Below are 13,395 nucleotides of genomic sequence, written 5' to 3'. Positions count from 1 at the left end.
CGTGAGGACGTGCGTAGATCACCACTCAATTCTCGCAGTAACACGAACTCCGGGCGCTTTAAACAGCGAAATAAAAACAACAAAATTGACAAAAAAAAATGCTGAATTGAACTCAAACCGCAGGATTGAACTCTTTTTGGCTGTGGCGTGTGTGCGATGCCGTTTTTGTGCTCCTGACATAGCGTTTACCAAAACAGAAGGCGGAAAATAGGGAAAAGGATCTGCCAAAGGATCTGTGTGTGTGCGGCTGTTGCTTCTGCCACCCGAGTGTGTGTGTGTGTGTGCTTGTGCAGTCACGTGTTCTAAGGTGATTTTAACGAGTTCCGTGATACGCGAAATAAGATAAGGACGAGAAAGGAGCAGAGTCGAGGGGAGCAAGCGGCTTAGGAGGACAGCAAAAGGAGCAACAACCAAATCCCCGTCCGCCAGGACACACAGGATACTCTCTGCTCAGTGCGCCTTAAAGGATTTCGCAGATAAATCAACCGAAAATTGCATAAAATAAAATTGTTTGCCAAATTGTGCGCAGCAAGAGAAACAAAGAGGGGATACAAAACACAACAAAAAAACGTACGCAAATACACATGTGAAATATGACTAGCGCGTTACATTGAAATTATTGTACAAAAATATTTAACAAAAAATACTGCTCCAAATAACCTGAAGGTAGGAAAACCATTTACTTTACTAGGATATAAGTCGACATTTTGGGAAGTTAGTTGACTGTCTTTTAGTAAACATGTATATATCTTTAGGATCGTGTATCTTGAGTGAGTGCTAGAAAATGTGGTCATGGTTAATTTGTTTTTAAAAATATAATTATATTTGTATTTTTTATAATTTATATATTTTACTATATAAACTGTTAGTAAAATTGCTTACTACTTATTGAAGTTGTTTGAAAATATCTTATTATATAAATTTGTTTTCTGTGGCAGCGAGCAGAAATGGAGTTTGAAAAAGGCTGACAGACAAGATCTCCCAAATTGCACCAATCATCTGCATGCTTTGAAGAACCCTCTGTGCCTCTGTAATTACATATATCGCAATTTTCGACATTTAAAATGTGATGCACAAGCTCCCTGCGCTTGGCAAGCCAATTTGAGGACTCCGGGGGCAACCTTTCACATTCGCATCCCAGCCGGCGGAAGATAAGCCGGAAGATAGACAGAAGGGCGTGCCCGGATCCATCCAGCCATCCAGCCATCCAGCAGGCAAACAAAACTTGTCAATTGCCAAGGAGCGTGTCTCCGGGACCCCGGGCTCCTCCTTTTGGCAAACACTTCCCATAGTTGCCCTGGAACTAGGCAACAATGTCTTGAGCCCTGCTCTGCGCCTTCAATTTCCCCATTTTTTGTTGATGGAAAATGTCAACTGCCTGGCAGAATTTCTCCTACTCACTTTCGGGGCAACCCACTGACTAGGCAAAAATTGTATTTAGTGGGACAATCAATATCGGATGAGGGGCGCCAGGGGCAGCCAGTTGGGCGGCAGTCAAACATTTATTTGATTGACTGATTGATATGTGAAATGATTTATTGCCCCTGGAGGAGGAGGCCAAGGAGACAGAGGAGGAAGAAAGGCGCAGGCAAGTGTCCACAAACAGCTGAGTCAAAAAAGTTTCGAAACAAAACGAGCGAACCTTTAACCAGTCGAGCTGGGGCATTTATTTCCCCACTCCAGCTCAGCCATTTTCCATGTCCCACTCTGCTGCTTTTTTGCTGCTGAAAGTTGCCAGCTCTGTAAAAATGGCTTGGACCGAACTTTTTCGCACGCTTTATGCGAGAATAAAGTAAATAATGAAAGCTATTTAGCACAGCCAAGGGGCGCATTAAGTCGACGCCAGCCTTTTCGGATTATCCTGCGACCGGCTTAAAAATAACAACAGGACCGGGCAAACAGATCCACACTGGGAGGAAACCATAGCAGGTTTAAATATTATTTAAGAATTTGATCCTATGAAATTTTGGATAAAAGTTCCGAACAAATAGTGTCAGACATTCCAGTAAGAGAAGGTTTTTACGCAACGGAAAAAAACAAACTACAAACTGACGAAAGAAAGAAATCTAAAGATAAAAAAGTTTTTTAATCCTCAAAAAGTTTCTCAGATATATTCTTTTATTTTATAATCATGCTAGCGATTCACTAGTTAGTTTTAACTAATATAAAATGCTTTGCTCCCATCAAAAAAAAACCTTTAAGGTTTATCTTCGGTGCGCTTTCTAAGATGCCTATTAAAAGTTAAAAAAACATATCAGACTATTTCAAAATTATTACCGAATTGATTTAACTACATAAAAGACAAACCATCAATAACTCTTAAAATTAAGTAAGGAAAAAAAGTTAGCATCTTATTAAGTCCCAAAGACAGGACATTATTGACTTAGATAAATGGTGTGTGGTGCTCCTCTGACAGGCCTCCTTAGTATATTTTGTCCGTGTAAGGGAGCTCCGAGAGAGGCAAACTATGACCGGCATTTAATGAGCCGTGTTCTGATCCGAGCTGCGGATGACCCGGGGCTCGCGTCCGGCAATCCTCCAGTTCGCTGTTCAGCTGGAGAAATTTAAGCCATTTTTTACTGCCACCTGCAACGGTGTCGCATTCTTCTTTTGGCCAGGCATTCTCCTTATAGCCCTGGTCTTTTATTTCCCCGTTTTTGTTTTGCTTTGGTGTGGCTGCGACTGCTGTGGTTTATGAAAATGAAAGAAATTCAGCCAGAAATGCAAAAGTGAAGCTCAACCAGGCGTGGGTGCTAATTAGTTTTTGCACTCCTGGTGCGAATATTTATTAGAAAATCCCGGAAAAGTTCTTTAGTGGCCGGCAATTATGCTTTCGTATTAATACTCATCTATTTATCGGAACAGGTTTGTAGTTGTTTTTGTTTAGTTAATCATATCGGCTTTCCTTGAGGTATTTGTTTGCAATTTCTTCCTTCGTTATGTCACCTAAACCTTGATTTACCAAGGCTGCTGACCGAAGCAAACGATTGATTAAATTAGTTGTGGTATAACTGAGTGTGTCTTGTTTCATGCCAGGCATTTAATATTTATTGCATAATTAAATGATTACCAATTAAATAATCACATGACGTTTATGAACATGCAACATATGCAATTAACAACTTTATTTTCTGTTTGCCTTTGAATTTGGACTTGTAGATTAAATTGAATAATTAAATAAATTGTTATCAAATATATTTTACACATGACAGCCAGTTAACAAATAAGGTGTTGCTAATTCAAGGAAATTATTCAGATGAGTACGACCATTATTTTAATTTTAGGCTTCAACGATTTTTCGATTTTTTTTAACATTATGTTTGCTCCTTATATTGGCCAACTTCGTGAAATCGAACTTCAAAGCGATTCTAGATTTTCCATAAATTTTTAAGCGCAAAATGCCTTCCCGCGGATAACTTTTGCCCATCTCCCAGTTCTTATTCTTATCTTTTGTGATATAGGAAAGAAACTTTACAAATTTTGCACCGTCGGGATGCACAACTTTTTTTATGCCGACTCAAACTTCGCCCCAACAAACACGAAAACATGGCGCTACAAAGGACCTTGGGGCGATTGAAAAATATCTCATATGCAAATCCATTGTTGTTATTGGCATGGCCAGTGGTTCTCCTGTTCCAGGGATCAAGGGTCTGGAGTAGCTTCGCTGACTGCGGCAGTGTGTGTGCACTTCCGTTGCCTACTTTTTGGCGCTAAAGGCGCATCTCAAGTGCAAAACCCTCGACGAGCCCTGTATCTGTACCTAGCATTCTTGTTGTTCGTTTGCGGCTGCGAAAATGTTGTGGCATGTGGAAATTTATTTCATAATCTCTGCAACAAAAATCCCATGCTGCAAAGCAGCAAAAAAAAATTGGGGGAAACTTTTGCATATGAGCGAGCGGATCTGGCAGCGGAACTACGAGTAGCTAAGCATGTAATTTATATCCTTGAATGGCCCCTCTCTTGGCCCCTTGCAAACTCACTTTGGTTTTCGGTTTTCTCCTGGATTTCTGGTATCATCTATGCAGTTATTGCCGATGCCCAGGGGCGCGGGTGGCGGAATTTGAAGGGGGATAGTGGTAGGGACTCTACTATTGGGCTTTTCTACATTAGTATGGAACAATAAAAATGTTATCTTTTTTAATAATATCCCTAGTTTTTATCATTTGTGTGCTGTTCTCTTAATTATTGTTAATAATACCGAAAGCGGGGTATTTTTTTAGTACATTTAATATAATTTGTAAAATACATAAATACGTTCCGAGTTTTTCATAAAAATATATGCATTTAATATCATTTTAATTTCGAATTTCGCCATGAATAAATGCAGTGAAATATAGGAGCTTTACTGATATCTGCCCACTGCGCCCCTGTTCATATTGCAAAATATTTCTTTTCTGTGGCGGAAGTTTTTGCGAATTTTCTGGTATTGGACTGAGCGGTCATAAATTTGTTTCTGCTCCTGTTGTGGTGTCTGGCTTTTCTGCTGCTGCTGCTGCTGCATTGCCATTGCTCCACTTCGGTGCAATTTTATTTGACCACATAAATTGTTTACCAATTTTCACAAGTCCTGTGCAACTCCATCGCCATCTGTGTGTGTGCATGCCTTTTGCCTTTGAAGGCTAAAAGCGGTTTAATCGGTCTCCTCCTCTCGGCAAACCTATTTTGATTTAGCTCCCAGTGCCCGGCAATCTATCTTGGTGGGCTTAAAAATGTATTTCCTTGCCATTGTACGGCCGGAGCCCAGTAGTTGTTTTGTAATCGAGCAATCTGTGAAATGCTACAGTCTCAACAGCAGCAGATGTCATTGGCAATTGGTAGGGATGACTGGACATATTTATTGCAATGATAGTCTTGCAAATTGCTCTGGTTGAAGGGAGCAGGGTTATTTTGGTTGGATGACTGTTAAAGGATTTATGAACTTGATTTTTCAGATTAGAAATGCAAATTTTCCGCATGAAATTGGAGCAAATTTGTAGAATGTCGTCATAATGCCAGCCTCTATTATGTCGTAATGCTTTTAACAAACAAGAGATGGAAAGTAAAATATTTAACTTTAGATTTTAAGCTTTGACTTTTTGCATCTGCCTAGCAACTTAAGTTAAGACCGAGAGGTAGAACTCCTGTTTACAAGACCGGAAAATGGCCATGCACATTCGGACAGCAGATTGCAATGGTCTTTCGAGGGAAAAAGGGGGATTTAAGAATCTGTTTCTTTCACTTCCTTACTTAACTCTGCTCCAGATGCAATTAGGAGAAGGAACACGGGTTTAAGGACAACGGATTTTTATTATATCCTTTCCTTTTTTGGCTGCCTTGTCTGCAAAGAGGAGCGTCTGGAAGTGCAGTTTGTGGCTTATCGCATTGGGAACAGACTTGGCCCTTTTGTTTGTCGCACTTCGTCGTTTAAGTTTGTCAATGCATAAATTAAAAAGTTGAAAGTTTTTGCCCCATGCTCCGCCTTTGTGGGCTAGTTTTGTGCTGACCTTAATGAAGCCAAAGCAATTAAGCCAGGGCCCTGCAAAGTTAATGGAGTGTACACAGAATAGCCATTGAGCGGGGTCTTTGGGCCATGTGAGCAGCCCGGGGAATTCGCATACGAGATCTTCTTGGCCCGGCTTTTTGGCCCCGATGCTGCAATACAATTTGCTGCCATAGAAGATTACAACTTGTTAAAGTTCCTCCATCGAATCTTTCGACTGACTCCTTCAAGTCGACCAGGGGATTATTATAATTCGATTTTCAACTTTAAATGTGCCCGAGGAAAAAAACCGAAGAGTTTATGGAAAAATGTTATGCTCAAAGTCGATGGGAAGAGGTTGGCCAAGCATTTGATGTGCAGTTAGGAAACAATGTGTTTTTCGGCCACATCCCCATGCCCGTTAATGGCAAACTTTTCACTCAGACGAGGAAAATCGCTGCAGTTTTCTTTATAGTTATTACTTTATACAGTTTCAGTTTCCCCTTGTTCTTTTCCGGCTGATTACGAAATTGCTTTCAATACTTTGGGCCAAAGTAGTGACTATAAGAAACTCACTTTGCAACACCTGCAACACCCGGGGAAACCAGTCGGCCCAGTCGACCAGGTTGCAGTCGCTAAGGAGAGTTACGTGTTGCAGCCAAAGTTTAACGCATTAAGAACCGATGTTGTTGTCTGCCACAGTTTTGGCATTTTGCGGTTGGCTGGGGCTGTTTTCGGGACGAGCACTTTCAGGGCCTGACTTGGGATAAATTTTGACTGCCCAAGAGCTTTACATTTCAAAGAAACGAGAGTCTAAGAAAAGTTTACTTACTACAAAGATAAAATACTAAAATATTTTAAAATATATTTTTAAATTCTATAACTTTCCTTGGCCTTCAATAATTAAACAGAAACTTATTTCATTACAGCAAAACATATACATCTTAGCAACATGCGGTTTCCACAAATAGTCTACCAAACAGCGTTGACCACAATTCTTCTGGCAATCACATTAGGTAAGTGAATTTAACATTTAAAAAAAAAAGACAAGGTTTTTCAAATGTTGGCTTAACAAATTAAAATCCATTAATGGATAATTGCTCATTAATGTCGAACTATGGTTTGATAACCAGCGGCATATTTATTATTTTATTTAATAACTTCGAAGTAAAATGCATAAAGTCACGAAAAAATTAGCTAGGGCTGAACAAAATATGAAATTGATGGGAAACATTGAAATGCAATTATTTGAAGGCAAAACTAAAAAAGCAATATTTATAGTAGTTTTTTTTTCTTCGGCTTACACCCTAAATGTTAATTAGTTGTGATTAAAATTGATATCATAGTAAAGTGCTTGCAAATGAATTTATATTACTCCCAAATGTATTTTATGTTAATCAATACGAATAATTAGTTGAAAATATTCGTTGTCCTAACTAAATAAATATCAGATTTGTGGTTGCAAAGAAGACCCTTAAAGGGGGCTTTTAAAATTGAATTGGTTTTTAAGTTATTAAAATGGAACGAAATTTAATTATAAAAAAATGTTAATCCTTTCCGCATTTAAGTCCCATGTGCTTGGAAGGCACTCACTTTAACGATGTTTCATGCATAAATTATGCTAATAACTTCTAGTTAGTTTTGAACCGCATTATTCTAAAATGTGATTTAAAGCGTGGCCACATTCAAATCACAATTCTTTTAGCCAATAACTCATGCTGTCGGCATCTTCTGGCAAAAGAACAAACACACCATACAGGATTATATCTGACCGAGCTTTACACACACTCCAAATTTTTATTGCCTCGACTTTGTGGCTTGCGCCGCCGTTGGAAGTCTCATTTTATTTACCATCGCACATAAATTTCAAAAACCGCACGCACAGTCGAACGTACGTACACATAAATATTTCAGCATCTTCGGGTGGGAGACTGCCAAACTGATTTATTCAATAAATCACACAAGTTGCCGCCGCCACCGCCATTCACCTGGCCTCAACCCTTGAACGTGCGCCGCAGATTCCAGTTTTATCTGCATCTTCGGCGTAGTCAATCGGCTCCAGGAGCAGGCTGCCAGGACACATGTCAATAAAGTGGGGAATCTATCACACAAATGCATTTGCCTTTGGCCCCGGGTCCTAGGCTCTCCTCCATGGGCATCTGACAGTTGATTTTTCTCCTACAGATAGGTATATATCCAACCACTCCATCACAACACAAACTTAAATGACGGCGAATACATCAAACGACATTTAAGCCCTTCGCGTGACTGAAATTTTCGACTCTTTGTCACTGGGAGCGATCTGGATTTGGGCCTGTTATCCCTTTCCTCAGCTCCATCCCTGCCCCATCTCCACAGCTCCTAGTTTCTGCCACACGACATCTGTAGGAGGACTCTTGATAAATGCCTCCAACGTGCCTGGCATTTGTTTCGTGTAGCATACCTTTTCGGGCTTTATTTAGTCGTGCGGCCCACTACTTTTGTGTAGGCTGTGGAGGCTGTGACAAGTGACTGTCGGGCTTAGCTTTCTCTATTTCTCCCGCAAGCTGGAGACAAAATAACACCAGCTTAAAGTGGTGTAGAAATGGGATTACTATATGTGAGGGTATGAGCACCAAAGTAAAATGGTTAGTCTATGCAGGTAAAATATACAGAAAACAGTACTTATTTATGATATAATTCGCATGTAAAAAATTTGTATGCTTCAAAAAAAGGTGTTTTTTTGAGATTGCAAATGAAAAATGCAATGAACCAGTAATACAAAATATTACTTCTTAATTTTACTTCTTCAATATTTTAAGATTTTAAAAAGTTCAAAAAAGGTGATACAAAATATTACTGTTTCAAAACAAATATTTTAAAGTACAATATTTAATTTCCTAAATAATTAAAAATATTGAGAAGCGGACTTAAGGATTATTGATTCCTTTAAAGGATTTTAGGAAAGGCTTACTAAGGCCTTGAATTTATTCAGATCCCAGGTCCCGGTTAGTGACCATTTGATTGCGCTTTGCTTTTAATTGGCCGAATACCTTCTTTGTATTTTCCGAATATAAGCCCCATTGAACCGTGATTTAGTGCGCTATGCACACAGCCGTGCATCGAAAGGTCAGCCCACCCACACGGTTTTGGTGAGCCTTTAACGGGCGGGTCGGACATTAGCCATGCAAAAAGGACGAAGGACGACAATCCGCCCACACCTGGGCGTCTGCGTCTCGCCATACGTTCAATGTCGCACAAAAACGTTTATTAACCTGCCATTATCGAGCCGGGTGCCCAAGTGCACTCCATGTAGACGGCGACATTGTGCTAGACTCCGGAGACCTTCGCTTTGCCCAAAAACACCCGCCCGCCCATCCAAACACCCACAGAACAGAGCTCCCACAATTTACAGGGCCCGATAAAAATCTCCAACACGCACAACAATCGGGGAACAGCAAAATGTTTTTGTATGGCGATTCGGTTCGCTTTTGTGGCTGAGTACCTGGCTCAGTACACACAAGTGGCTAATTAGTCTGGGCTACGTAAATCGGTCGTGCACTTGATTTACTTTTAATAACCACATGCGGGGGGTGCTTGCAAATTTGTGACAATATTATTTCCATTCGAGTTTGTTTCAAAACTTGCGTTAATGTCTTAATGTTGCCGGGGAAATTGTCATTTATTTGGGGCTTGGTGGGGCCTTGAGGTTTGTCGGCTTGCCGGTGGGTGAAATTAGTGGATATCGAGTACAATAGGCTGTAATTTGTATTAGCCGCAAATGTGATTTAAATTGCAAGGGAGCGGAAGGTTAGCTTAGTGGAAAGGTGTGGCTTTCCCAGAGTTTATTGATTTTATTCCACTGGGCTCAATCAGGAGGCTAAGTGCTTTGGCCATTTGTCAGGGGAAAAACGATATTTCGATTGAGTTTTATGGAAAATAATATTTTAAATTCCAATTAGGCGCCGCCCAGTAACATATCAAATTGCACAAGATCGTAAAAATGTCATTACCTCAATGAATCAGGGCAAGCAATTATTAATGTCCTTTGATAGCTTTATTTTGCTCAAAGGCCAAAGACAACAAACAGGTCACAAATTGTCACCTCGAGTGGCGGCTCCTCGAACCCGTCTTTAATTAAAGCTCAGCCGAGGCAGCCACTCTGGTGGGAAAATCAATTCCTGTATATATTATCGAACCAATTACAGTGCATTCCGTGGCGCTGGATTCCCGATCCGATGTCATCTCGCCAACCACTTTTCCACTCGAGACAGGCCACCGCACAGTTCCGTTTCCCCCTTTTAAGGATGCTTGACTTGGCTTCGCCTTTCGCTTGGCATACTTAAAACTAACAGGCAAATCAATGGACGGGGGATCGCATCGGGATTGGCATGGCAAAAATATGAATAAGCTCAGCTCTGCCAGAGTGTTGGGGATTTCGAATTTGAGTCGTTTGCTCGTTTACTAAAAAATCATAGCCAAACGCGAACGACAGGCGCCAAACCAAACCAAAACCAGAGAGCACAGAAAAACAAGAGTGAAAACTTCTAGCAAGAGGTAAGAGGGGTTTAAGTCTGAACTGGAACTTTAAAATTTGAAAAAATCAGACAGGACTAAAAATGTTAAATTGCAAATTATGGAATGCCGTAAAAACATTTTCAGACAAATACATTATTTTAAAACATTTTACTTGGCTATAACAAATGAAGTTGGAATTCCTATTTTAGGAGATGGTATTTATGATGTACATTGTATTGTCTATGAGTTAAATTAAATTGTTATTGCATACTATTAGGAAAATAAATAATCTTAATTTTAAACTCTTTTATTAAGATTTAGATCGTATCTTTTCCGCCAGTGCACCGATGGGCACCACCAAACAACTATTATTGATGCAGAGACCTGTGTGGGTGGCGTGGCGGGTAGGTGGTCGGGTCGTTACATAAAATGCATGAAAATCTCGATTCGGCTAAGAGCAAAAAAGCGGGCCAAAACCAGGCGGAGGTGGGGCAGAAGAAGGATAAGGGGCAGCAGAAGGGAAACAAATTGAAGCTTTAGCCACGACTGACAAACTGCAGCTGTAACGGCCAAATGTTTTTGGCCATTTTATTCTTCATTTTCGCTTCGTTCTCGTTGTCGTTGTCGTTGTCAAGCGGATGGGATGAAGCTTAACAATTTTTATGGATGGGGCTGCGAAATATGGCTGCAGCCATGGGTTAAGCGGCTTAATTGCTCTGGTAAGGTCAATTCGGGGATGCAAAGCCCTCGAAAAGGAAAACTATTTCCATGGCATGTGCCTGCGGGTGAGCCATGAAGAAATTTGCATAATAACAGGAAACAATTTCGCCTGTGTGCGAGTGCGTGCCCTATGGGCTCCCATTAGGGTTCCCATCTGACCCCGGACATTGGCATCGCTCTGGGTCGGGCGCAGGGCGGCCCCAAAAACTATGCACCGGAAAACGATGTGTTAGTTTGACAAAATGCAGCAGGAGCGCCAAACGGAGCAGTTGGGGATGGACTAAAAATAATACAGGGATTTATTGGGAGATTTCAGCAATCCGATTTTACAAAACCTCTGCACCCTAGATGTTTCTATATTATGGTATTTAAAGTACATCTTCAATCGGTGTTTAACCACACTACCCATTATCTTAAGGATCATATCTGAGATATAGATTTATTAGTAGTTGTTATCAAACCTTATATTATTTTATAATATCATCATAGGGAGCAAGGGACTTTGGCTATAATAGCATGAAATCGAAAAGCAAATACCCAAGTACAAAAAACGAATAACGAGTCCTTGAATTTACCCTCGCCACACCACTTAAAATCGAGTTACAAAGGCGGAGTTCATTAAGGACCTAATATATTATATTAAAGTCCCCTGCGGCGCGTTATTGTTTTTAAAACACACTAATTATCCAGCCCGCACTCGGGTTCGCGACAGATTTACAAGCTCAAGAATTTTAATATACGCATGTATACCAACGTTCGTATATGATGTGCATGCCATTATCCTCTGGTGTTGTTCGTGTTGTATTTGTTGCCCGATCCTGCTCCTTGCCACGCTTGCAAATAGTTAATAATCGTTATTAATATCTACGTGGGCAAATGCCTGGCGCATAGCACCAAAGCGCCGCACATGAGCACAAACTGGGGCGCGGAGACAACAATTTTCACCTCCATTATGCAGCAAACCGCTAAGCCGCCCCTGCCACGTGCCACGCCCCCCAGTGGCCGCCCATTTAAGCTCCACTAAAATGCACTATAAAGTAAAGTGACTACATATATGTGCGGCAGTTTTTAATTAAATAATTAACATCTATTTTTTCGCTCTGTGAGAAGCGGGTATTTTGGAAAATTATGGCTGCAGCCTTTGATGGCAAAACATCATCAAAATGTTTCAGTAAAACTACAAAATGAGCTAATGAAAGTATTTAAAGAAATTGAAAAACATTTATTCCCTCCATAAATAGTTTAATAGAATTAAAAAATGTGTGTTGGCAATTTTGGCAGTAATCAAATTGGGAAACACACAACTACCTTTCAATATTTAAATTATCATCCTATGACCCTTATGTTTTACAACTATTTTTCAACTTGAAATATTTAATATTCTGAAACTATTTTATCATTGTGTATGCTTTACGGAATTCAATAAATAATTTTCTCATGCGTGGATTTTGCGGAATTCAGTAATTGATCGATTTATATTAAACACTTGTAAATTGGGTCAAGGGTTCAGTGTGTTTTGACCCAGGAATGGTTCAAGCAGGTTTAATTTGATTTGCAATAAATATTAAGCCCTTTTACATAATTTTCCACCGGGCTTTCTTGGGAAAACAATGGTATTTTTCACTCACTTCATTGCCCAGGGCCTGTGGCATTGGAGGTAAATTCCCTTTCAAGCTGCCCTTTCGGACTGCCACTACGAAATGCATTGCAATTCATAACCCAGCGAGAGTGGAAAAGGGTCTCAATCGGGGGGCAAGGAGTTGGGAGCTGCATATTTAATGGCCATATCGCCTCACATGTGCAACTGAAAGTCGGGGCAATCAACAAACGGCGCAAAACGTGACCAACGCCCCAGCCTTTCCGATTTACCTTTCACCTTCGCCGACGACGCAGCAATAAAAGCTTAATGAAAGCATTTCCCATGAATATGCTGCCATTAAAAAATTTACGAGACACTGCACTACGCTCGAGTGGCAAATTAATAAACTTGACAGACCTCCCTGCCCCACTGCTGCGCTCTCAAAACACCTGGTAATTGCTGCGACAACAAGGAAAGTAATCAAAGTTATTGATTAAAAATTCCCCATGTCGTTACGTCGCACTGTGTCGGCCCCGCATTCGTTGCTAACAAAAGTTTGCCGGCTAAAAATTATTGCACATTTCGCCGTGGCGGATGCTTTCACTATTGTTGTGACCTCAAATAATGAACGTGCAACCGGGTTTCCAATAAACACGTACGTATCGAATGGCACTGGCGGGTCACGGGGAAACTTTCCCGGCCCGGAGTTGGCATTCGCCAATTGCGATTGACATTCGCCGGGTGGTGGGGACCCCCCCGATTTATCGGGAAATGTGGCAAGTAAGCTCCAAGAATTACTGTCAATTTAATTGAAACCGTCCTTAAGTGTTATTGGCAGAGGGTGTTTCAAGTTGTGCGCACTTTCAAAGGATTGGCAAAGGCATTACTTAATTAAAGGGAGAGCAGGCTTGAGCAGCCACATTTGGTTTTTTAATTTTAAAAATGCATATTCGGAAGAGTCTACCGATTTTTCTGATACTTTTTAATACTTAATTAAGCCCTTGATTGATTCTATATGTTCTGTAACTTTTAGTCCCATATTCAAAGGGCTATTAAGGGCCCCCTGCGTCACGCAGTTCCTGTAACCACACATCCCCGGCTTACGCATACTTTGCCTGCCATAAAACTCCACCAAGAAACC

General features: G+C 40.6%; 1 protein-coding gene across 2 annotated transcripts in view; it reads left to right on the top strand.

The window, feature by feature from the left end:
* The first annotated feature begins 14 nt into the window (after nt 1-14).
* LOC108032798 (uncharacterized) overlaps nt 15-13,395 on the top strand; it is a 32,766-nt gene continuing 19,385 nt past the window's right edge. For both annotated transcript variants that reach the window (XR_007763501.1, XM_017106805.2), the window contains exons 1-2: nt 15-666; nt 6,388-6,474. Coding sequence is in view for 1 of the 2 variants with exons in the window: in XM_017106805.2 (XP_016962294.1) it covers nt 6,411-6,474 (64 nt within the window). In the remaining variant the exon portion in view is untranslated. The remainder of the gene's footprint in view (nt 667-6,387; nt 6,475-13,395) is intronic.

This window comes from Drosophila biarmipes, chromosome 2L (genome assembly GCF_025231255.1).
Source record: "Drosophila biarmipes strain raj3 chromosome 2L, RU_DBia_V1.1, whole genome shotgun sequence".
In the NCBI taxonomy this organism is placed as follows: Eukaryota; Metazoa; Arthropoda; class Insecta; order Diptera; family Drosophilidae; genus Drosophila; species Drosophila biarmipes.
The sequence above is the reverse complement of the archived record's forward strand: the minus strand, read 5'-3'. Positions and strand labels throughout refer to the sequence as shown.